Below are 26,425 nucleotides of genomic sequence, written 5' to 3'. Positions count from 1 at the left end.
GGCTTCATTATGAGAAAAAAATTGTTTGCACAATGAATAAATAGCTCAGACAACTTAGTACCTAAATAATGAGTAAGGGCCCATTTTGGAGGCAAATGGGGCATTTTCACATGAGAATGATTACATGCAGCAGTTGAGTTCATGGTGATGGATGGCTATGGAAGCAATGATGCATGCAGTTGTGATGCCAACTTACTACTCAGGCTTTCTATGAACAGACTAGAGTGGTCATGATGGGTAATATGTTCTTAGGCTCTGCTATCAGTCTCCTTTTTTGGGGCATCGACTATGTAAATGGTGTAAAACAGACTTTGAAAGTTATTTCACATAGAGGTATTTATGAGGGGACATTCCAATGATCTACAGAGCTGAATGGAGGCAGGACCCCCACAGAACTGCTATGAAAGGAATAAATTTAGTAATGGCACTGTGATCTTACATCTGTATTGGGATTATATGTTCACAGTGGATTTAACCACTGCTTCAGTCAGTCTAAGAGCTTTCTGTGAATGAAAGGGTTTGGATAGAGATAGTAGGAGAAATCATGTTTTTCTTCTTAAAATTATCCTTCCTTAGAGATTAAAGGGAGCTTTTGGATAACTGTACTGGGTTATGCCAGGAGAGCTCATCACAGAGATTAGTGCATTAACTACATAATTATAATGTATACATTGCATTCCTTACCAACCAAATGTATAAACCTTATTTAGTCTAAATAAACCTTAAAGCCCAGAGAATAAGCCTAGCACTTGCAGATAAGCTCAAGCATGAATGTAATCTCTCCTAAATAGACCAGCTCTTTTCTTAGAAAGAAAACAGGGTGCTCAGCGCATGTGACAACAAATCATCCCTGGGTCTCATGGTGAGGAGATCAGAGCAGCCATCAGGAGTCTCCAAGGAGCCCAAGCAAACTGTCCACAGCACATTTTCCTCGGAGCTCTGCCCAGTGCTTCCCCCTCCTTCTCCCCCTTTCTCCCTTCTTCTTCTTTCCTACCGTGGATAAACAGCCCCAGTCCTGCAGAACCACTCATGTCCCAACCACATGGTCAGCCCTAGGCCATGGGGCTCCTCCTGGAGACCTGGACCATCATCCCCCTTCTACTGCTGAGCACAGCAGTACTGAGAGCATGGCAGGTATGTGGATGCGTGGAGTATCCCCGTTCAGAAGTCAGACTGCTCAGAGGATATTGGGAAATACATTCCAGACTGGCAGGATCTTAGCAGCGGTAGGTAGGGGGAATCCGGTAGCACAAATGTTGTTTGGAGGGCAACAGTGTTTTGTCATTTTGGGGCCAGCATGAATAGGTACATGTGTCAGCAGCAGTTACTGTGCATCAGTCAGTGCCTGGTAAGATGATGTCCCAGCCAGCCCGTGGGCTCTGGAGCACTTTGTACAAATTCAGAACTGCCTCTCTCTCCTGGTTTAAAAAGTGCCGCAGTCCCTCTCTTTCAGCACAGAACCATGGCTTTTACAGAACAGTGCATGGTGCAGCAGCACAGAAGGCTGTGGCAGGCAGATGGCAGAGCAGATGGGTGATGGTACAGCAGGTTAGGTGTTGCAGGCAAGCAAATGGTGCTCAGAGTGGCAATGCAATGCTGGCAGGGTCATTCCGGGCAATCGTCACCGGGGGGACACAAGGTGCTCTAGAACAGAGGGGTTGAAGTAGCTGAGTCAGATTATCTTGTTGGATGTGGACCATAGCTGATGGCAAGGCTTGGGTAGGAAAACCTGTGGAAAAAAACCTGACTTCCTATTTTCAGTTTCTAGACTTTTATTCTGAAGAAAAGTTTAAATTCATGCAGCATCTCTGAAGGAAGTTTGTGACAGGCCCACCTTGAAGTCCTTTGGAGGCTGGCATCTCTGGGATCGGTCTGTTTGGCGGAGGCAGTGTTGAGGGAAGATACCTTGGCAAAAAGACAGGATTAGGAGTAGGGGAGACCACAGCATGCCCTGCTGCCTCAGCAAGGCTGCCTAAAGGTACCTGCAAACCTTCGGGATGCTGTGATGGAGTCAAAGATGACTCCAGAACAGGGGCAGAAGCAAATGGCATGGAAAGAAAACCAGTGATTCTGGATTATTTTTCAAGGGCACTGAGAGAGCAGCCAGCAGGGCCACACACAGACACATCCAGCCAGATCATGAAAACCAGTGTGGGTGAGACAACCTCATGCAGTAAAACCTCCTCCTTGCCCCCATGGGCAACCACAGCCTTTCCAGCCCAAGGAAACTCCTTGTAGGTGCTGTGGAGCTGTGTTGCACATCAGCAGCGAGGTGCGCCGCAGTCCTTGCAGTGGTTGGTGTGTGTGGGGTGTTTCTGCTGCCCCCGCCATTCTCAGCTGTGTTTTATTAATTTATTTACACTCCTTTATGTCTGGGGCTTATTGGTGGTTCACTTTCAGTCTCTGCCCTGCTTTGAAAGATGGGCATTGGAGTCAGCAGATCTCCACCCTGACATTTGATAGGGAAGCACTGCTCTTGCAATGCTCTCCCAAGTTGTGAAATGCACTGAAAACTGGTCTTCTGCCAGCAGTCCTTTGTGCGGGGGACTGCAGGTAAGCTCAGGTTCTGCACAAACACCTCTCCTCTATCACACTGTTATTTCATGGCCTGGGCTGAGAAAAGTCAGGCCCCTGGACACCACTCACAGATACAGCCCATGGGTCTGGGGCTTTCATTTGCACCAGACCAAAGGGAGGGCAAAAGAGGTATAAAACCCATAATGAGTGTTTCCCCTTTTCCACAAATCCTTCTCTTTTAAATGCCCAGTAAGGGATGTAAAGGGAGGGAAAACCATCATCCTCTAATCCAAAACAGGAGCTGGCTGTCATACCAGCACAGACAGACCACGCCAACTCCTCCACTAACTCTGCTCTTGCGAGGAGACAGAGATGGACTGCGATAAGCTTTTGGCTCTCGGACACACTTGGAACTACGGACAAGGCCAGCCAGAGCCTGTGCACTCAGGGGAAGGGAGCTGGGACTTGCTAAATCAGCACTGACAGATTGCAGCAAGGAGCAATGTCCTTGACCTGGCTGCAGTAGCTTTGAGGAGAAGGAGTGAGAGCTTCCTGCTCTGCACACAGCAGTGTCTCAGGCATGAGGGCAGGCTCAAATCTGTCAAACTTACTATTGTTGCACAAAAATGGCACAAACCAGCCATGTTTGTCAAGACCTATTCTTGTCATTTGTTGCTGCTGCAGACTGATGGCAGGTTAAGGTCCCCACTGTGTTAAGTGATACGTAGCCTCCTGCCCAGGTGTGCCCTGGAGGACTTAGAAGCTTTGTGTCAAGGAAGTTGAACAAAATGGAGGTGACAATAGTGAGGAAATAATGGAAACAGTTCTGCAGAGAAAGAAGGAAGGCTTTTTTGGGCTGCATTTTTGTTTGTTTCATTGTCTAGAAGATCTCAGAAATTCTTGTTCATAATAAAGCCATGTTGGCTGGAGCAAAGCTGTGGATGTAGTTATCTAGCATGTGGGTCTGTGCAAAGTGCTCATGGTGGAGGCACATAGTATAAGAGCATATAGTAGGAGCTTGAGCACTGTGACCTTGCCATGTGTGGGATCTCCTGCTGCTGTTCTGCAGAGGAGCAGAGGCCTCTGACAGGAGACTTGAATGCAAAATCTGGAGGATATTTGTTTTCTAGGCAAGAAAAACGAAGGAGTTAAGTGTTTTAGGCAACCTGCAGCTGCTAAAGTTTTTGTTTCCACTGTCATGCCCCTTGAGTATTCAGGGGAGAGGAGGATACAGTGTGAAATGCTGCATTTCTTTTTAACTTCTGTCCAGCTCCCCTGAAGTGCCTTTGGTAGGCAGAGCAGCACATTGGCAGTGGAGTTACAGCAACAGCAGCACAACACCTACAATCCCTCCTGGATTTGTATGATGACATGTAGGAAAAATGGAATGGCATTCACCTTGAGGGCAAAAAACCAGGCAAGTAAGAATGTGTTCAACTGCTCAGAGACATGGACTCACCTTGGGCTGACAGCAGTAAGGATATTTTGCTGACAGGGCATGACATATTCCATGGAAATGGGATTTACATTGCTTTTGGAAAATATATGGATGTGGCCCACCATACAGACACCAGAGATAGCTTAATGAGAAAATTTAAAATATTTGGACATTATGTTCACAAAATAAATGAATGGAAAATTAATGCTAATTAGCTATCAGTCCGTCAGCAGACCTGAGTGGGTTCAGTGCAGGAAACATCCTGACAGACCTTCCTACCTTTCCACAAAGTAAAAAGGTATAGAGGCTTGTTTTAAATCTGTACTTAAAAAAATCATGATGCAGTATTTTACTTTTTTTTTTTTTAAATAATAGTTCAGTCTATTCACTGCTTGGCTGAGCTGCTTTCATGGTTTAATCATAGATATCAATTATGATTAGAGAGCCTTTTGCTCATCCCTCCCCACGTGATGGGATGGGGAGAGAATGGGAAAAGTGAGAAGACTCGTGGGCTGAGATAAGGAGAGCTTAATAGATAAAACAAAAGCCACACATGCAAGCAAAGCAAAACAAGGAATTTATTCACCACTCCCCATTGGCAGGCAGGTGTTCAGCCCTCTCCTGGAAATCAGTGCTCCATAGTGGTGACTGGGCAAGACAAACGCCATGACTCTGAATGTGTCCTCCCCCTCCTTTTCCCCCCAGCTTTATATGCTGAGCAGACACCATATGGTCTGGAATATCCCTATGGTCAGTTGGGGTCAGCTGTCCCAGCTGTGCCCCCTCCTAGCTCTTTGTGCACCTCCAGCCTCCTTGCTGGTGGGGTGGTGTGAGGAGCAGAAAAAGCCTTGACTCTGTGGAAGCACTGCTCAGCCATAACGAAAACATCCCTGAATTATCAGCACTGTTTTCCAGCACAAATCCAAAACACAGGCCCATACCAGCTACTATGAAAAAAAATTAACTCTACCCCAGCCAAAACCAGCACAGTTACAAAAATCGTTTTTTTTGTAATTAGTGGTTCTTTGCAAAGTCATGAAATATATGTATATTTTATATATATATATATATGCACAATGCATATCTGTATAAAAGCAGTATGTGCTTAAATGAGTTTTGCACTGATAGGCTACTTGGCAAAGAAATCACTTCTAGTTGTCCATTAGGGCTGGATTCAATAGAAATGTTGGCTGACTTCACTGCAGGCCTTGGAAACCATCAGAGTATTCAAGGCTTAGGCAGTCAGATGCCTGCTTTAATTTCTATTGACAAAGGAAAAGGAGGGATGAGTAAATGTAAAACATTTCCTTCCAGCATTGAGCTAAGAGAGGCAGCATGGTGCAGGGAGGAGGTGGAATCCAGGACATCTGGGTTGTATTTATTGCTGACTGCTGCCAACTTGCTTTGTGACTTTGAGCACGTCTTTTTTTTCACTTTGCTATCTTATTTTCTGCGAGGTGGGGAGAGTTTGCCTTGTTTTGCATGGCGCTCTGGGCAGGTGCAGGAGCTTCCTTGGTGACCACGATCAAGAGGCTGCAGTTGCCAAGCTGGCATATTCATATGTGCCAGGCAGTGCTGTCTGGGTGACAGATACCCCAGAGGGGTGTGAGGGGTAGCTGTGCCTTTTGAGAGCCCAAAGAGAAAGATGTTAATTAAGTAGCATCACACCTGCTTAAACATATATCCATAAATACAAGTAACCAGTGCCTTCTGTTACCACTGATCGGAAAGTAATTTGGACCTGGAGTTGGGTTGGCAAACTCTACCTATGATCTCCTATTTCATTTGCTATAGCAATCCCAGGGAAGAGGCAATTGTTTTTGGGATAAATCACAGGGAGTGAGGTAGCTGTTTTGAAATGGTCTCTGTATTGTGCTTTCAGTACCCAAAGCTGTTTTCAGGATCTCAGTGTGAAGGAAAGAAGCCTGGCAGCTTCCTTTCTGTCTTTTCTGTATTATGTGTTTTCTGCCAAATGTGAAGAACTGAAGAAGCATGTGAAAGCAAAGAGAGAGTCATATATGGCCTTCTGCATGTCACCAGCAATGGCTCCATAGTCCGGCAATGATATTTAGCTGGAAAACTTCTGCTTATCTCTTATTTGCCTTTGTTTCATCACTTTATACAACAGTGATGTCTTAATCCTACTTGCTGTATATATCAATAGAGTTCATGGCTAATCTAGAAAATGCTTGCATTCTTTTGTAAAAGTATTTACTCTTACAAGGATGCAGGCATGATTGCTGTGAGCAGTGATGTGTGCTCTGCTGGATTTTACAAGATGGAATCAAAGCTGATCTCAGCCCATATCACAGTCTGAATTACAAGATTAATACGATGTAACGTGCCCTGTATCAGCTTCATTGAGGCCAATGGATGTCTTGCTTGAATAAGCACAGAAAGAAGTCTCAGTACTTCAGCATTTAATCCTGTGGCACTAAATGACCAGCAGGTATCATCTGAGTCCTACTGGTTTTTGCACGCTTCCATTTATGGCAGTGTCCTGATTATCCTACTGATGGGTCAAGGTGTCTTTCATGAACCCTCTAGGAAATACCTGGAACATGAGAGCTTGGGCAGACCTGCCTCTCCACAAAGCTGTACATGATCTCAAGACTCTGTAGAGTGTCAGTATAGATGGTGGAAGAACTTGCCATGGGTTGTGTTAATCATGTGCCTTTATGCACAGTACAAATCTGTGAATAAATATGCAATATACAGTCTAGAGCCAGAGCAATTAATAAGAAAGCATTAATAGTAGTTGATCTGATCTATAGACTCTACAGCAATATTCCCCTTCATTTTTTTAACCTATGAAGGAAAGAAGTTGTTAAGAATAACAGGGCAACACTAGTATAAATTTTGCCTGGCAAAACGTAGCTTTGTTGTAAGCTGTCGTAGTTTAGCTGTATTGATTTTCTCTCCTCTACAGGGAACATAAATGTATTCTTCTTCCAAAAGGAACATATTTGGCAACCTGAAACAGTCAATTGACCTGGGGTGCAAGACACCTGGGTTCAAGCTCTGATTTGGTGGGTAGTGCAGTCGCATTGCCTCTCTGCTTCCCACTCTGTCCGTCCTCCTCTCCCTTTGGCTCTCTCTGTTAGTTTGACAGAAAGCTCTTTGGGGCCAGCATTGTTCTCTGTTGTGTATTTGTACAGCATAATGAGGTGTCAGTCTTGGGACAGGCTCTTGGAAACTACCAAGGTATAAATGGTAATAGAAATTAATTAAGTGAATACCAGTGTCCTAGGTGTCAAGGCAGAGTGTAAAAATGATCTCAAGTGAAGTGGTCTGAATGTTTTAAAGTGTGATACAAAGCTTCTCCAGAGTTCAGAGGCTTAAATCCATCTCTTAACATGCATCCAGGACTTCCTGCAACATTCTCTCGTCCTGCACAGGCAACTTTGTGATGTGAAGTAAAAGCTCTGTTTGAATCACCGTGGGTTAAAGGCGGTTATTCCCACAGTTCCCATTTGCTAATGTTTTCCACTCATGATGTTCTCCTCTTTTAATGTTCATAGTAACTCATGCCAAAAAAGGTGTTTCCTATCATGTTCTCCTCACATTGTGTGTTGTGGTTTTGGGATTTTTTTTATTCCCTATTTTAAATCCCCAGAGAGCTAAGGTTAGTCATAAACACACTTTTGGCTATCAGATTCATGTGTGGTTTGCTATAGCAACAAACAAAAGCATTAGTCAGAAACTGGCATGAAGCTATAAACACATATTTTTTTGTGATATTACCCAGAGTGAGCTTAATTTATCTGGTACACTGTTGCCACACAACTGCATCATATTTAGACTATTATCCTTGTTGAATAGGAACTTAATAGAAAACCCAAATAATGTGTTACAGAGAAATAAGCAAGTCTGTTAACTGATGACGTTGTATGAAGATGACAGCCAGATTTTGCTACTGCACTGCTGTTAATTCAGCTGAACACCTTCAGAACACAAATTTAGGTCAGAGAACAAAGTCTGAATCGACGTCTATGAAATAAGAGGAAGATTATAATCAAAAAATAAAATCTTGCTTTGCCTCTGCTGTTTTCACCCCCATAATTCTACTGCAGCAAAATGATTAGAGGCAGGTATTATCAGATTGCGGTAGATGGTTTAAGTTTGCTGCCAGCACACTTGGAACACGTTATCTGCAGCATGGCAAGGAGAGTGAGGCTTGGGTAGAGACAGTCTCCCTCTGGTTGTGCCTACGCAGCACCGGGAAGGTGCCGTTTGTGCAGAGCCAGTGTCTGTCCAGCCGGTCTGGGGACAGGAGGAGTGGCTTGTGTAGCAAGCACTGGCTTCCCCGGGGAGTTGGTTGGGTTTGTACAGCGCTCACTGAAATCCCACAGCTAGAGAGCTACTAGTCCCTGAGCCAGCTAGTTTAAAGGTTGCCCTGAAGGCTCTACAGAAGTCGTGATTTTTTTGCCTAGGCAGAGTAGGCACATTCCTGCTTTATTCCAACCATTTGTCTTCTCTTCCCTGCACCTTTTCAGGAACATGAGCCCTGCTCTGTTTTGACAGCTGCATTTAATAAAAAACATGTGCATGAAAAATGTGTTTTCCAGTATTCCTGAGCTGGCACTGCTCTGCAAGGAGAGCTTATTAAACTTCCCTAGAAATTGTTCAGACACATTTTCAGATCCCCCTCTTCGAACATGGAGCTGTGAAGTGTTCGTGACCTCCCTTCTGCAGAGGTGTGCAGAGTAACATAGATGTAATACCCACACCTGCCCAAGCGATACGAGCAACAAAACCATCAGAGCCTCCTTGTACCAACCAATCCAGAAGTTGTTAACTGGGCCAGTGGTTCCAGCTGCAGGGGATAAACCTGCAGTAACATGTTACTTTGCACATGTGTGCTGAAGCCCTCTGAGAATGGGCCTTTGAAGTCCAGGGATCAAGAACCAGACCTAGCACCAAGCATTGGCCAAGCTGTGTTTAAAAACAAAGAGCTCTTTTCCCAAATCAAACTCATAACAGGAGAACATGCCCCAGGAGATCCTGCATTTTAGCCCTGACCTTCCCTGTTCACTGTGCTTTGCTTAGTGTTGTTGATCTGTGTCCTACACACTTGAGACCCTGGCCCAGGTGTCTTTTCAAAACCTTTTGAAATAATTTTTCCATTGTAGAAAATTACTACTACATTGTAGAAAATACAACTACATTGTAGAAAATACAACTACCTGTTGTAGAAGTGCAAAAGGACATGTTTTTCAGTTAGCAGCTCCTGAAGCAGGACTTCAGGAGGCTTTGAGCAACTTGGTCTAGTGGAAAGTGTCCCTGTCCATGGCAGGGGGGTTGGAATGAATCTTTAAGGTCCCTTCCAAAACACTCCATGATTCTATGATTCCATAACTTACTCTGGTCTATGTGTTGATTGCCTTTGCCCTTTTCCCATCTGTGCCCATTTTACCAAGCCCTGCACTTGAAAGGAGAGTTCTGACTGTTTGTCTTCTAAGATCAGCAGAGCACTTTTCTGTTTCCTTTATTCTCCTTTGGTCAAATGGGGACAGACCTTCTCCATAAGTGTTCAAACTGTGATTAAGTAGTGTTCAAAGAATTTGCAATGAAGAAACAAATTCTGCTCTCAGTGTAGTTGCAGAATTCTGTCAAAACCGACCCCAACACCACTATATAAAGCAAATATTTCAGTCACCGCCAAAATGTTATTGAAATCTCAGTCCATGGAGGACTTTTGGACTGCAGTATTTAAAATGTCACAGTAAGATGGTGGTGGAACTTTCTGTTTCAGACAGGATAATTTCACGGTAGCAATTGTTCTCCTTTTCTGGTTTTATTGACTACAATCTGTGCACAGTGTGCATAAGTTGTGCACAGTGCAAGGAATGCAAATCCACAGAATCACAGAATATACTGAGTTGGAAGGAACCCACAAGAGTCCAACCCTTAGCCCTGCACAGGACCATCCCCGAGAGTGTGTCCCCCCATGTGTCCGAGAGTATCGTCCAAATTCTTCTCGAACTCAGGCAGGCCTGGTGCTGTGACCACTTCCCTTGGGAGCCTGTTCCAGTGCCAAGCCACCCTCTGGGTGAAGAACCTTTTTCTAATATCCAACCTAAACCTCCCCTGACACAAATTCAGGCTGCTCCCTCGGGTCCTGTCACTTGTCACCACAAAGAAGAGATCAGTGTCTGTCCCTCTTCTTCCCTTCACGAGGAAGTTGTAACTGCAATGAGGTCTCCTCTTCCACCTTCCTTAGGAGAAAGCAGTAGTCTCTCTGCTGAACTGCAGCTCACAGAGAGCAGAGTCCTCACTGGGGCCATTGGATCAGGCAGGGTGCAAAAGAGCTAAGTAGTAGAACACCATTGGTTTAAAAATACTCTTTGCAAGGATGTGCAGCAAACCCTGCAGATGGACTGAAGGGCATCTCCAGGTGCCTCCCATTCTTTCTTCTTGCACTCAGACTCTTCACAGTTCCTCAGATCAAGGTGGTCATTGCTATTCTTCAAAGTGGAGACAAGCCACTGGATTTAAATGCACAGATTTAAATGACTCTTGAGATCTGCTGCAAGTAGGTAGATCTGATTCTTCTCTCTGGAGGCTTCTTCAAAGACTGTAACTGAAGTCCCTGGAGTCTTCATTTTGCTTATACTGGCTTTGTATTGGTACAAGGCTGTTTTATTTCAGTGGAGCCCTTGATCCAGCTGAATAGCAAAATGTAGTTTACTCTCCTTTATATATTAGTCTGAACCTAGCACAGCTGTTCATTGAGAAAAACCTTACCATGTGCCTTTAAAAAGAATGCGTGCTTTTTTTAACGGAGTTAAAAAATACTTAAACCTGAGTGTGAACAGACCATTATGATAAAGAAACAGTCATTTCCATAAGATATCATGATTTTTGTAATACACAGAGGCTCTGAATCTTTGGAATCAGATTTAGGGTTGATAATCAAATCCAAGAAATATTTCTCTTAGTGCTTTCAAACAACTCCACCCATCTCAATTCATTCACCAGTTACTACATGGATGAACCACAGTGTAGTTACTTTCTTGCTATTCTAGTCTTTAACCAAAAAGAAATCCAGAACTGCAGTAATGAGTCTTTGATGAAATGGTTTCTCCCTGTCATTTATACTACTCTGTGTGAAACATGAAACTGAAATCTATTTCTTTAACTAAACTGTGTTTTTCTCTAATCTATTAGGCAAGCATGCTGGTTTGTTATTTTTGGGTGCTAGAAGGCACAGAAATAGAAAATCAGTACTGAATTATTTAAAAACCTCATGCAAAGATTAATTTTTTTTTTTGCAAAAATATAATGCACCAAAAGTTTGTCATCATAAGTTTTTCCTTCTATAACTTAATATGCACTTAAAATTCCAGTGCTTTTCAGTCCTACATAATTATTTTTAATTTCAAAAAGTAAAGATTAAGTTCACAGATTTTGTTTGTAAAAGAAGACAGTTACCAAAAGACATGTTTAGAAAATGTTGGGGCAAGGTATACATATCTTAGGGAAAGATGTTCAAAAAAGAGGTACAACCCAGTGGACCAAAATCAAGAGACAATATTTTTAAAAAGAGTTTTGTAGGTGACCTATTCAATTCTTTTGAAATCTGACCTTTTTGTGACTGAAAACCAAGTTTATAGTCCATTTATTCAGATTTGAATTACATTGATGTGGACAGAGCTATACTAATTTATTTATTTATCTGACTCAGTGGATTAGTTTATCTGTAAATGAGCTTTTATGCTTCTGTAAACCCGCAGTCCAGAAATTCTCTCTAATTTTGAAGAGAATCTCCTACTACACAAAACCAAGGAAAAGTGAGCTGTGCCAAATGCTATTTTGCTACCATCACTGTTTATTGACAGAAAAGATTTTTATCTTAACAAAGCAAGGGAACTGTTAACTTTATCTTTGATGTAAAATATTTTCCCATAATAATTTTCTGTCACCTTTATCCCATATCTCTTGTATTACATATACATTAAGGAATTTAAAAGCTTAAAAGATATTTTTTCCCTGTGGTGATTTACATCCAAACAAGTTGCGCAGGGAATTTGCTCTCAAACTGAAAACCTGTTTCCAAGGGCAGATATTTATATAAAAGCCCCCATAAAAGGTTGTGGAAAAACTACACTTTTTTTTTTTACTGCATTCTTGTTTTGAGAGGGGCTATGCCCAGCATACCAAAGAGATGGCCAAAGTAACATCACTCCATTAATATTACTGTATCTGGGCACCTAATTGTGCACTGAATTTTATCAGTGGAGTAAAGGGAAATAAAAGTCTTCCTAGATCTTCAGACCATAAGGATCATTATATGAACTTTCTCTATATATATGTATGTATATATATGTTTATATTTATCTCTAAATACAAAAATTTTTACTGAGCATTGATTCTGATGAGGATATTTTTTAAGCAGTGGTTTTGAAAAGCGTTTTTTAGCAGTTTGGGCTAAAATGTCTGTTTCTAATTTGGAGTGGTAAGTGCCATTTATATAAAGCCTGCATCAGTCGCTTTGGGCTTTTTGCATAATGTTAGTAGATCCTCTATTCTTATTCTTCTCATGAGACCTATTCTTAGGGAACAAACGTGCTTTCTACCAAAACCACCGAGAATTAGCGTCTTCCTTTAATGTGTCAGAGAGAGGACAAAGAGTGGTCAGCTTCCCTTGCTACCCCTCCTGGTCAGTACTGAGCTACCTTAAGAGACAGCTTGGGGTTACAGCCACTGCTTCTGAAGAAATACTGACTCTGAAGAATTGAGTCTCCAGGGCTGCCAATCAAGCCTACACAGGCAGAACGATCATTTTCCATACTTGTATTCATTTGATTCATTTATAAATCTGAGCAGGGCTGTGTTTTGGCAGTAGAACAGGCAATCTGCTCTGGGAGAAGCCTGGATTCTTGGAGGGGTGAATCAGCGAGGAGAAGGAATGTGGAAAAGTTAATTTGTGTGAGCTTTATGGGCCTTATCTGCAATAGGCACCCACCTGCCTCCACTTCTAGGCAAGTCATGGTAAGAGCTGAATTCACAGCTATCTAACAGGGAGGACAGCGGGAATCATCTCCTCACTGCGAGGAAGACAGCTGTGCTTCACTTTCCAAGTCTAGTTTGTTGTATAGGTGAAGGAGTTTCCTTCTGCGGGAAGAAAGCTGCAGCGTGCCTAATCAATATATTGGATAACCAAATAGCTGCAGAGTAGTTCCCACTAGGGTTTCTGAAGCTGGTAAGCAAGCGAGAGCTCTTCATTTGCAACATGTCCCTGAAGCCTTTCTTAAAACCCAGACCAGCCAGATGGACAGTGACACCCCAGGAAATTCTAGCTGGGTATCCATGCAACTATTTACAGCATGATAGAGACTCAATTACAAGTAAAACCAGTATATCCCAAGACATAAACTGTTGAGAGTCCCAGGAGATAAAATTGTTGAGGATTACAGTGGATTAGACAAATCTTTATTTCTTTATTTGGCTATGAATTGCTAACTTGCTTTTGCCCCGTCCAAAAGGCTGGTAAGCAATTTTGGTTCAGTCCAGGAATTAGAGCATACATAACAAAATTGCTAAAAAGTGATTCCCTTCTTGTACCAACTTTGTGAGAATAGAAGCCCTGCAATCCTGGAGAAATCAGAATTGATAATTATCAGAGAGGGTGATAATTCACTCCATGTGATAATTTACTCTATTATCACAATAATAATGCAAGGGAACACTGTAGGAATTCATGCAGGAAGTAAAACACAGATTGGAAACCCATTCTGTCACGTAAAACCTGAGAGAGAGGAAAATTCCTGCCTAAGACAAGCAAACACAGAGACACAGGGTAGGATGTTACACCTACCCTCCAGGCAATCAGACAAACTACGGAGATGATAGAAAACTTGAGCTTCTGAGACAAAACCATGGCACAGGAGAAACAGCACTGAACCTCTGGTCGTTTGCTGGGTGCCATGAGCATTTTCTCTAGCTGCCCTTTTCACTCTGCCACCTGTAGCTGTGTTTCATCTAGCAAGAGGGTAAATAGACTGGGAGAGACAAATTCAGGTATCAGCCACTGCTGACTGCTTTTGCTGTCGCTTTTGGACATCACTCCATTCATGTTCTTGCAAGAAACTTCGGTTAAGAGCTTGTTTTCGAACTCTATGAAACATTATTCTGTTTTAGTTAGAGGTGAAATATCAGACTAATGAAATACTTTTGTAAATATCTTATTCTTGTACCAGAAGAGTTACGTGGATCTGGCCAAACTACGTTTCCTATATAGCCAAGTAACCAATAAATGGTGATAGCTAGATGAAAGTCATTAACCCAGGATCTGGGAAATTTCAATTTGACAATTGAAGAAAAAAAATTCCCTTGTGCTTTTCAGGTTTAAATATGACTCATGCTGAGAAAGTCTGTGCAGAGCTCCACCAGAGTGATTTATTCTCATGCTCTGAACTGTCCTATGTATTCTATTAAGTTTATCTTTACCATCAGAGGAAAGGTGGACCAGTGTAAGAATCGAGAGGTCCTTTCTGATCAGTCTTCCTAAAAGTTTTGCTCCTATTGTGAAGTTCGAGCAGGAATGCTTTTAATAGTTTTAAATCTGTGGGCAGAGCTTATCAATAAACACACACTCACAGGAAAGCCATTCACGCTTCTTTTCATCTGGGGGCTGTTAGTTTCTCTTTTTATGGTAGTGTTTATATCTGTTCTTAGTTGCCAGTGCTCTTCCACATCTTTCCTGATATTAGTCAACCTATAGAAAATGCTCTATAAAATCCTACAGAGTTCAGTATGGTCTGTGAGGAACCTTAATTCCTGAGTCATTCCTCTACTTGGATGTACTTGGCAGAGCAGAGTACTGTTCCTTTTGATAAAAGCAGGCAGTAACTTCATGGACAAGCCTCTGGCTGGGTAAGGAGGCTCATGGTTGTAACTTACATATATGTTCTTTTTTCAAAAGGTTTTGAGATGAAATGATTTGAAGGCTTTTAATGAAGTACTCTAACAGACAACAAGGGCAGCTTAACATACCAAGCCATTGAATCAAAACATCTTGTTCATGCCTTGAATGGAAGGAAACTATTCACACGTTGGTTATTTGGGAGTAGCTGCTCCTTCAGCACAACTGCGCTACAAGTCTCTGCTTTCAGCTCTGAAGGCTGAGCTACATTCATCACAGCACAAGTATGCAGCCCAGGGACAGAGTGCAGCCAAGGGGCATTACCAAACCAATGCAAAACAAAGGCAGGAGTATAGCTTAAACACCGGCCCAGCTGGTTCTGATAGCATCCCGCTGATAATAAGGCCTGTTAAACCCCTTCAGCAGCAAAATCTTTATCTTCATTCCACAGACTAGCCCTTTGTCTTCATCCCACAGAAATTTCAGGGCTTGGTGGGGAGGGTTCCACTCCCAGCACAGAGGAAACACTAAAGGGGAGGTGCTGATCCTCACTTTATCACCTTTTCTGAAGCAGAACGGTTGCTTTTTCCACTGTGTCAGTCGTTCATTTCAGAGCTGACAAGCTGGTTCTTCTAGGTGGAGCTACTGGGTGCCCCCGCTGTCTCCCTGGCAGTGGTTCAAGTGAAGTAACATGACATTCCTGCGATGGAGGGCTGGGAGAGGCAGCCTCCTCCGTGACATTGCGCCCGCATCTCCCCCTTGCCATGTATCCTGCCCAGATAGAGTGACAGCCGCGGCATTCCCGCTGCGGTCCTGCCATGCCCCGGAGCCCTGCCCAGCAGTTGCTGTAACTCAGTCCGTGGGATCTTGCAGGACAATGGAATGAATCCAGGTCTCTGGAATGCACTAGGAAAGCTCAGTAGAAGATGGATGTCTTGATTTTTTTTTTCCTGACAGTTTTCCCCAGCACAGTTGGAACTGCTTACTGGGAATGCCATGAGCCTGCTGGAGCTCGTGGTCAAGCCTACACAGACTGTGCAAAAGCCTGTGCCATAAACTGTGCTTTAAACCTCATGGCAGCTCCCTCTAGGAACACAGTACATGCATAACAGGGTTTATTTGCAGATACTTTCAGATTCTTATCTTTGCAACCGATGCTTGCAGGATCATTTTCCTCCATCACTGCTTGCTTGAAAGTCAGGTGAACTTACCTATCTGAAAAAGTGCTCTTGAGAGGCCAAGATGAATGCCAGGCATGTGCATAATGTTCCTGTTATCAAGTGCTTTCCTGAACTGGGACCCAGAATTTTAAATATTCTAACTATTCTAAGTACTCCTTATTTCAAATATAAGAAGTGAATTAGAATGGGCTGCAGGACTTCACAGCAGCACTGCTCAGGCGACTGTGAGAGCTCTGAGGGAGGAAAAGGAATCCTAGTAATTCCAATACCTGCAAGAGAAGGAGAACAAGCTGTGGGGGGAAAAAATCAGGCACACCACCCCTCTTGAGAAAGGGATGCAATTTTAAAACCAGAAGAAATTATGAAGCAATTAGCAGTTACTAGCCATTCATGCATGAGAAATAGCAGACCCATGACAGGGTGCCTGAGGGCAGAGGGACAGACAGATTTGCTGGTACAGGGAGTGATGGTTGCAGGAAGAGAGGTCTGATACAGGAGCCAGCTGAAACTGTCCATGACAGCAGCCATGCACATCTTTGTTTACAACAAGACATAAGAACACGAGGGAGCCCTGTGAAAACTGCTGACCTACATGTACGAATTCTTTAGTGGGTCAAACACAGTGCCAACAGTGACAATGACATTAAATTATTACTGCTGTTGTTTGTCTTGCAATTATTCACTCCTCCTTCTCTTTGTTAATAATACAAATCAGGTTAGGTGCCTGGAGTACTTTGCACTGTCAGAAAAGACCTGATCTAAAGATGTCCCAGCCTTGCCCACATGCCAAGACACAAGTCTTCTCATGCTATGGACTCAGAGCTATTAATTTTCACAGTACTGCACAAGCAGGACTTTTAGTTTCTTGTCATAGCTTAGAAACGGTAACTAACATACACCAAAATCCTGATAAAGAAAAGGCACAGGTTGTGAGCTCAAGTAACAATAAATGAGTGAGCAAAGCATAAAACTTTTCACCTGTGGACAGATATTTATCATGGATCAGATTTCTATCTGTTAAGAGAAGCTGTTTGTTGAAGTAAAGTTGAAGTTGATACAAGGAAAAGTAATATACTTAAAGATAAGAGCAGATTACTTAAATTCACTATTCATATGCAAACATAACTTTGGTATAAAATCTTAAAAAGCAGAAATGCAAATCTAAGAATTGCAGAGAAAGGGATATAGTTTGTAAGCAAAGAAGCTGGGATGATCAGCAGAGAACGTTTTTCTTTATTAACATCTCTGGTATTCTCATTTGCTGTTTTATTTTAAAGTATACAGATTACAGTGATTTTAAATGCCAGTGTTCCAATTAAAGCTACATTTCTCTTTATACAATACGTTAAAGTTCAGTTGATTTGAATTCAATGACACTGTCCTACTTGAAATTTATTATATTGTCTCAAATGTGGTTTTGGATACTGTTACCCTCTGAATGTGAATACCAAAAAAATAACCTGTTTTTATTTTTTCTTTGTGGTTTTACCCAGAACAGTCCATCTGGGTTGCTAGGCTAAAGATAAAATATTTTTTAAAAATTGCATTTCAAACAGCAAATACAAGTTTCAGTCATATGATATGAAAACGATCCAGCCTATATAACTCCTACTGCTTACTTTCAAAAAATTCCCTTGTTCTGAAGTCAGTTCAGTGGTTATTAGAAGTAGTCACTGATGTAAATTCCATCTTGTTTATGAAAATCTTTTGAACAAAGCATTGATTGTCCAGGGATCATAAAAAAGTTAAAATCTATAAAATGTTGGCATTGCTGCTATTTGGGGCATGAGAATGACATGCATATAAATCATAGTTTATTGGCACAGACTTTTATACTCAGAAAGAAGGCTTTGCTGAAAAGGTACTGTAATTCCTCTCTTTTATAGATTTGTTTTTAAAGTATTCTGAATCAGGAGAAAAATCAGAAGCAAATTCTAGTCTGCAGTAGGAATCAAGGGCACAACAGGTCTTTTATGGCATGGGTTAACAACTGTAGATGGGCAGCTTAGGCAGAGTTTGGGGAAATCAGGGTGTCTGGAAAGGCCTTGGAACGCAGCTTTGGGAGGGAAAGTCATCCATGTAGCTGATGTCCCTCCCTGCAATCTCAACCACATCTCTGTTATCCTGGGGACAGTAATCTGTTGCTTTATTTTGTAGGAAAGGGCCCTACTGTCATCATTTAGGAGAGGTAATGGTTTACTAAAGGCTTTCAAAGGAGTACTCTGTCCCATTCTACCCATCATGAGGTGGGTAAAAGAGGGCTTTTATGTTGACAGATTTTCCTCTTAACAGGAGGGGATTTTTCTGGGGACATTTTTGCATACTTTGATCTGTAGCCCCTCCAACAAGGACAAGGAGAGCAATCTCCTGCCAATACTTGACTAAGCACATGAAGGCCCCTTTGTGCCTTATACACCACTGCTTTTCTTGATCCATGGCTGGTGAAACTCCTCTCCTGGTGCAGTCCCAGATGAGACGTCATCCAGGCGAGGTCTTTCTCTCTGTATCCACACTGAACAAGAACTGGCAGTGTTATTTGTTGGTTTAAAATGGCATCATGGTGGAAAATAAGTGTTCAGGTCTCACTGCACAAAGTGATCTAATTCTCTTGGATTTTATGACAGGAAGATTTTAAAGGTGTTGGTCACCTAATCGTTCTAAGAATGACTTAGTTTTAGAAGCTTCAAGTCAGCTAGAACATGTAGGATAGCTGCAGAATCCCAGTCTCAAAGGGCATGCCCCACTGGATGGTGCAAAATCAACAGCACAAACTGTACAGGACCATTCACGTCCTGAGATCAGAGCACCCTGTTCTGGCATTGCTCGAGATCCAGACAACAGAACTGTCTGGTGTAACTGAAGTTACACCAGAGAAACAGCAGTGAACCAGCCTAAGAAGCCTCACAGCTAAGTCTTTCCTGTTTCTTTTCCAGTAGCAAAATTATTGGCAGCCACCAGGGATCAATGCTGTTGTTAGCATTGAAGTGCTGCACCGAAGAGCAAACACTCCAGCGATCCAAGCAATTTTCTGTTAAGTCATTCTACTGGACTGCAGGGCTTGTGGGTGGGATTATCCCAAGTGAAAAATATGGCAATGCTGCAAGACTAAGTCCTTACTATTTCTTGGAATTTTAGTAAGGGCCATAAAATTCATTGTTGGCACCTGAATCTTTAGAAGCACTGAGCAAATTAAACAATCAAGGCTCAATCCTGCAGCTCTTCTCCTCATATGATGCTTATTAAAATTCATGTGGTGAAGTGCTCCTTGAATGGATTCCAAAATTTTCAAGCAGAAATGCCTAAAATCAGGTTCATAAATCCATATCTAAATTTTTTAACAAGGTTAGGCTCATTTTACAATTTTCTTGAGCTTCTGAAGATTGCAAATTCTAGAGCTTTTGAAAAAAAAAAACACCAAATTTTAAGAAGATCTTTAAACTGAGTTAGAGTCTGCATTAAGACCATTTTCTAGAATTTTCCAGAAGTGTCCATCGTACGTGTCAGGACTAGTCCTGTGAAGGCTAAAGGAGGCATGATCTAGCAGCCCTGTTGTGTTCTGGGTTGATTATAGTTCTCTGTAGTTAAGATACCACAGGAGAGCTGATTAAGATGCTGTACATATGGCTAATGAGGATGATTTCGGTCAAGTTTGAGACTTGACCCACAGACGGTTATGGGATATTCCCACTGAAAGCACAATATTTCTACTCCCCTTAACAAAGTGGTCCATCACTGATCACAAGCCATGACTATTCCATAACTCTGCCTGTAATAAATAAGTTCATCCTCAAAAAAAAGTCAAGGAAAGAGTAAATGTAGGAGATCAGAAAACTGTGAAGAATGGCTAGTAAAATCACAGCCAAAATTTTACAGTTTTGATAATGTGTGTAAGTCAGAGCCATGGCATACATGCCTAAGTTGTGCCAGCTTGTCTGCACACATAGCATGCAATAACCACGTCCAGAAATGTTGTGTTACAAAGGATTCTCCATTTAAAGGAGACAATTAATGAGTTGCACAGTTCTTCTTGTGATTGTCTTCTGTAGTGTTTGATCATATTTTTAAGCCAGAGGATCTGTTTAGGAGAGCCAAAACTATGTATAAATTAAACAGAATCACAGGATATGTTGAGTTGGAAGAGACCCACAAGGATCATTGAGTCCAACTCTGAGGCCTGCACAGGACCATCCCCAAGAGTCACACCATGTGCCTCAGAGTTTCAGAACTGGGTGTGAGGGAACTAGAAAGCCTGCTGGCCTGGCAAAAACAGCGTTGAGACAGGAAAGACACAGTTATCAGGACAAGGATTTGTGCATGTGTTAGAATAGCTGGTGCGTCAGGGAATGTGTGATTCAGCCACACTGTCCTCTACTGGCTCTCTGAAAACGATGTTTTCATTCATGCTGTTTTCATTCTTTGGTGCCCAATTTAAAGCATTTCAACAGAATCATACTTTCAGAGAGCCCATCTCCTTCATCTCATCTCTCTCTGCCCTTAATGCATCTAAAAACCAAGAAAGCAGAGAGTCTTTATGACTACGAAAGTTTCATGATGTTTACTCTCCAGCTTTTAAGACCTTTGTCAGAAGCAAGGAAGAGTTTCAGTATGCTCCCGTGTAGTCTTCTCTTTCTACCTCCTCCTCTGTTTATGTTGTTTCTTTTTCTCGGTGTTTACCACTCTTTCTTACACACATTTTCACAGAAGTGACGGAAACTCCTCCAATCACTTTGGCAAAGTGGAGCTGTCTGCAAACACCACATGTGGCACAGGGTGGTCTGTGACCTCCTCCCACAGAGACCACCCCACAGCCACCCTGCTGCCAAAGCCCTTCAAATTCTGCCCAATACACGGCTCAACCCCCCCCTTGGTAATAATAATACAAAAATACGGTAAACTTACAATTGTAAATGTTCTCCAGTCTGGGGATTTTTTCCTTCACAAAAGCCTTCCTTCCCATGTTTCATTCCTTACCTGGATGTGAATATTCCTGGTATCCTTGGAAAGATTGACCTGACAAGATCTAAGATAAGGAAAGTGGTGAGGCACTGGCACAGGTTGCCCAGAGAAGCTGTGGATGCCCCATCCCTGGAAGTGTTCAAGGCCAGGTTGGATGGGGTTTTGAACAACCTGGTGTAGTGGAAGGTGTCCCCGCTCATTGCAGGGGGTTGGAACCAGGTGATCTTGACAGTCCCTTCCAACCCAAACCCTTCTGTGATGCTGGGAATCTAAATGAAAGCAGGCCTTTCCACTGCTGGCCCATGCATGTCCCCTGGCATGCTGCTCCAGAGATTTTCAGCTTGCAAGCTGACTGCTCTGTGCCTTGTGGGGATCCTGCAGACACCAACAACCTGTGTGCTTCTTTCAGGTTCTGGACGACAGCTGAGACCAGCTGAGCCCCCCGGAGATGCTGATGCCGATGCGGATGCAGAGGATGAAGATTCTGTGAGTTTTTTAAAGTTTTTCTGTGATGAGAGTTTGGCAAAATGAGATCTTAAATATTTTGTTCATAGCTGGGTCTTGCTGGTGATTTTCCTCCCCATTAAAAATCCCTGCTTGGGATTGTCCTGCCAGCTCAAAAGCAAGAAAGTTGCTTCAGTAAAAAGGCTTCTACTCTTTGCCATGATTCACCAGCATAAGTTTACTACCAAGACTTAGGAAACTATTACATGGCTGTTAACTACAGTAATTTTTCTTTAAAGATTTAGATGGTTTAGGTTCCCTGTTGTCTGACTCCAGAAGGAAGCATGCCAAGTGCTTGTCAGCAGAAATTCCTGCTGGGACTTTTCCATGGTTTGCTTGGTTATGCAGGGCAATAAAGCTTGAAGCCACAGGATGCAAATAAAGCAGGGGAGGGATTTTTTTTTTGCCTTTTTCAATTATTACTTATTGATCTGTCAGTATTTTCAGTCTGTTCCATCTGTAGATGCAAACAATACATAAAGAAAACCAGAATCAGTGTACTGCTGTTTTTGTCTCTCAGGACTCTGTCCCTTGTGTTTTTGAGTGCTTTAACATGAGAATTGTATTTGGTTTTGACCTAAGAAAAAGACTTATTGGTTGTTTTTCATCCAACATACTAATGAAAGATTTATACTCAGAATGAGACTATGAGTAACAAGAGAAACTCTCCTAAGAAAATGAGTCACTGTTAATTGGTTGATGTTTCTTTACCACCACTCATTTCTGTTCCACAGGTTAATGAAGTGGCAGTAGAAGACATTCGTCCAAGGCCACAGGGATCCTCTCCAGTTTATGAGTATCCCACAGAAGAAGAATATTTAAAGGCAAGACACTGAGTTTTTCACGCAGGCATGGCTTTACCAAGTTGATTCAAGAGGCTTTAACTCCTACAACTTGCAGAGACTCATATGTCATATAATGGGATATTGTTGCAGCCATATTGTCTTCCTGTCCCCGCCAAAATCTGGTCCATGTTCATTGATGGTTTTATTTGACTTCCTTCCTTAAAGAACACGGGACAGTGTGTAAAGAAATCACAGTGTTTTTCCTGTTAGAATATATAACTGGCTTGAATCTAGCAAATAAGTGTTTCAAAATTACCTGTACCTCTTGGTTATTCAGTGTTAGAGATTTAATTAGTACAGCCATGTTAAGATAAGTAGGCAGTAGTTTGAAATTCATACTGAACTTGAATAAGTAAAAAAAAAAAAGCACATTTACAAAAATAAAAGCGTTGGCAATGTGCTACATTAAGACACAGAAAAGCTCCCCGTGTCTTAAGACATTTGGTCTCTGGCATTCATTTAACGTGAATTTTGGTACAATGAAGGGAGGCCTTGGCATCTAATTTACTACTGGGAATAGCATATTTAAATCATTCATGTTGTACATTGCACTTGCAGATCCCAATTTTGTTCTGTTGCCATTAAAGTCAGCCTCAGTTCTTAGTCTAAACCAGGACTTTTAACTGACTTTTGTTCTACCTGACAACAGCATGACTTCTGAACACTAAATAATTGAAAATTATTTTTCAGCTTCAAGAAGAAAACAAAAAACATTCTACAGACAAATCAAAACAGAGTCATCCACAGGTCAGTCTAAAAGCACTTGTAGGCATGAGCCTTGCAAAATAAAGTTTATTATAACACACAGACATGGAGGATGGACAGAAGGAAGGACAAATGGGTGAAGAATCGCTTTAGACTTGGTTTGACCAGGAACTTCACGAATTGCCTAGTTGTGGCACAGGCATAAGCACCTACTTGTCCTATTCAGGGTCCTTCCATAATTCTTTTTAGCATTCTTCCTTTATCCTTCTCTGGTTTGAATACAGTAGAGCATTAGCTCCTAGTCTGTCTTTTTTGGCCCATTGACTTTAATTCAAGTGTTTAACATCTTAACAGAAAATCTTTCAACCCTAAAAGATTCCATGTGTTTCACATTTTAAAATTATAACATGTTTTCCCTGTGACCTTGATCCAGTGTAACCCTAACACGTGCTTAATTCTAATTTAGAACAGAATCAAACCCACACTGAACACGAGTGGGTTATCTCCATTTTAGATAATCTTTCCTGAGCTATTGAAAATATACCTCATGAGACTCAACTTTTTATTGTAATGTAGAACTCTTTGATACAAATGAATAAAAATTATAAATTCACACCTTTTTCAATCTCTAGGAGACAATGGAAGTAACACTGAAAACAGAAGCGGAAGCTGGTGCTAGTGGTTTTAGTGTGAAAGGTGGAGGAGATGAAGGAATATTTATTAAAAAAGTACTTAAGGAGTCTCCTGCTTCAAAAATATTTAGTCTTAAAGAAGGTACAGTCTGATTTTTTATTTTGTTTTGATTTTATTCTATATCTTTAAATAATGAGATATATAGCTGTGTGTGCACTTAGATACCTACCTGATCTGTTATCTCTTTAGGTAACAAAAATAGTAGATTGCAAACCAGCTAATGTTTATGTGAGAGCTTAAGCTGTCTGTATTAATAAATTCAAAGACCACTTGCTTGAGCAATAATGAAATACGATTTTTTAGTATATGATAAAAAAAATTTTCACTGGAACAGTGAAAAAGACACATAGAAAGTGGTATATCCATAACTAAAATAAAAAAAAAACAACAAAGACACAACTCATGACATGCATGAAGAATCTTCCTTTGATTCTTTCACAAAATACAGCCTGCCACAGAACTGCAATAAATAATGGTTTAAACAGGAACAAAAGTCCAAAGTCTAAATACTGGAAAATGTAAGAAAAAACTTTGTTAATGTCAGGGTGGTCAGATATTGGAACGGGTTTTTCAGAGAGGTAGTGACGTCACCATCCTCAAAACCTAACTGCACACAGACCTGAGCAACTGCCTGCAGCTGACCCTTCACTCAGCAGGGCAGTTGGACTAGATGATATCCAGAGGTCCTTTCCAGCCTTAACTATTCCATGATTCTATTACGTGAACATAATTTCATATTTTAAATAAAAGGATGTGATAAGTATTTTTTGGGGGGCATTGTTTCAACAGAATTTGAAAAACTGTAAGTAAACACAAAGTAATTAAAATGATCCGTGATTCCACTTGCAGGTGATCAGCTTCTAAGTGCTACAATATTTTTTGATAACATCAAATATGAAGATGCACTCAAGATTCTCCAGTATTCCGAGCCATACAGAGTCCAGTTCAGCCTCAAAAGAAAAATTGCTGTGAAAGAAGAGCCGGAACATTCTACAGCTCAATACAAAAAGGAAAGAATAAGCCAGGTAGCTTTTGATTAGTTTACAAAGTTTGGATAACATAGTGTAGCAATGTGGAAATAGATCAGAAAACACACTTGTGTCTTCTTAAGACTGAGTTGTGTGTTCAAACTTACTAGCATGACTATTCATGACCAAAAAAAAAAAAATCCCGCACAGTATTTGCAGCTTTTTAAATCCTGAGTGAGACCATAGATTTTATATAAATACACAATTTTGTGTTAGGGTATAAAAGTATTCTTTAGTGAGTCAGCCTTTTTTTGGTTCTTAATTGTCGACTGATAGAACAGACTCAGGTAATCTCTGTAATAATTATATGCAATATTTTCAAAAATGTAAAATATCAGTAAACATTTTTCTCCAAAGCTCATCCATGAGATTTTTTTTTTCTTAAAAATATGTTTAATTACTGATATCTTGATAGACATGATCTGTTTATAGGTTTCCATCACCTTAAAAATTATTTTTTCTTCATATACATCTATATAAATAATATATATTATTTATATTTGTACAGATATATAGAGAAATATATTTAGAAACCTCTATTTAGTGCAGTGTTTTGCAAAGAATGTAAACCTTTAGAAATCAATATATTACAGTCGTAGAATCCATTTGTTTTGTGTAATTTCTTCCAGACACTATATACATATATACATATATATATATAATTTTCATTATTTTTTTATATAAGAAGTAGATACTATTAATAAAAAGAACTTTTTTCTGCATATTTTACAGTATGTCTTTTATTTTCTGTTACACCTATATTTAGGTTACTTCTAATACTCTGACTACTATTTGTTCTTTCAGGAGAAAGAACTCAGTGAGAGCATTCCTGAAGAAACGCTTCATGTTTCAGGAAAAGCCATTTCAGAAGAAGACAGGGAAACATTAATTGCAAGCCAAAGAGTAGGAAGAAGCAAGAGACCTAAAAAAGACAGATTATCATGGCCAAAATTCCAGTCAATCAAAAATAAAAAGATATTGAGGCACAGAAGATCTCATAGTACATCAGATGCATATGAGCCTGCTGTACAGGATATTTCTCCTACAAGCACAGACACAGAGTCTCAATTTCCACAAGAACTCCATACCAAAGAAAAAAAAGGAAGCCAAAGGAAGCTGAAGTTCCCTAGCATTGGATTCAGAATGCACAGGTCCAAAACAGAACTACAAGACAAACAAAAAAAAGAAATAAAAACTACACTGATCTCTGAAAGAGAAAAAATACATGAAGAAGATATTAGCCTGGAAAATCCTGAAATCCTAACTGTTGAATATACCACATCTCCTGCTTATGAAATGAAAATAGGGGAGGTACAGGAAACTTTACCAAAAGACTTAAAAGATATGAAAAATGGCATCCCATCTCCCATAAAACAATGCCCTGAAGTTGAAATAAGCATTAAAAAAGAAAAAGACAAGGAATCAACATCAAAATTTAGTTTACCTGAGGTACCAGACATAACAACAGAGATGTCAAAGCCCAGTTTAGAAACCCCTGACCTGAAAGCAAGTCCAACTGAAAAAACATCACAAGCATCATCAAAATCCCGAAAAAAGAAACAGAAAGGAACACCAGTTAAAAAAGAAGGAGAAAGTGAAATTAACATAGACTTGATGGGTCACACAGCTAAAGGAACTACACAGGTAAAAGGCCTAGAAATAGGAACTGCAAAAGCAGAATTAAACACATC

At 41.1% G+C, this 26,425-nt stretch overlaps 1 protein-coding gene across 1 annotated transcript in view; it reads left to right on the top strand.

Annotated features, from left to right (window-relative positions):
- Window positions 1–26,425, top strand: part of AHNAK2 (AHNAK nucleoprotein 2) — a 61,104-nt gene that overhangs the window by 28,053 nt on the left and 6,626 nt on the right. Inside the window, exons 2-7 of the mRNA XM_027698541.1 lie at window positions 21,369–21,445; window positions 22,198–22,287; window positions 22,999–23,055; window positions 23,646–23,787; window positions 24,556–24,731; window positions 25,539–26,417. Coding sequence (XP_027554342.1) covers window positions 21,369–21,445; window positions 22,198–22,287; window positions 22,999–23,055; window positions 23,646–23,787; window positions 24,556–24,731; window positions 25,539–26,417 — 1,421 coding nt within the window. The remainder of the gene's footprint in view (window positions 1–21,368; window positions 21,446–22,197; window positions 22,288–22,998; window positions 23,056–23,645; window positions 23,788–24,555; window positions 24,732–25,538; window positions 26,418–26,425) is intronic.

This window comes from Neopelma chrysocephalum, unplaced genomic scaffold, assembly GCF_003984885.1.
Source record: "Neopelma chrysocephalum unplaced genomic scaffold, ASM398488v2 Primary Assembly neopelma1_24, whole genome shotgun sequence".
Classification (NCBI taxonomy): Eukaryota; Metazoa; Chordata; class Aves; order Passeriformes; family Pipridae; genus Neopelma; species Neopelma chrysocephalum.
The sequence above is the reverse complement of the archived record's forward strand: the minus strand, read 5'-3'. Positions and strand labels throughout refer to the sequence as shown.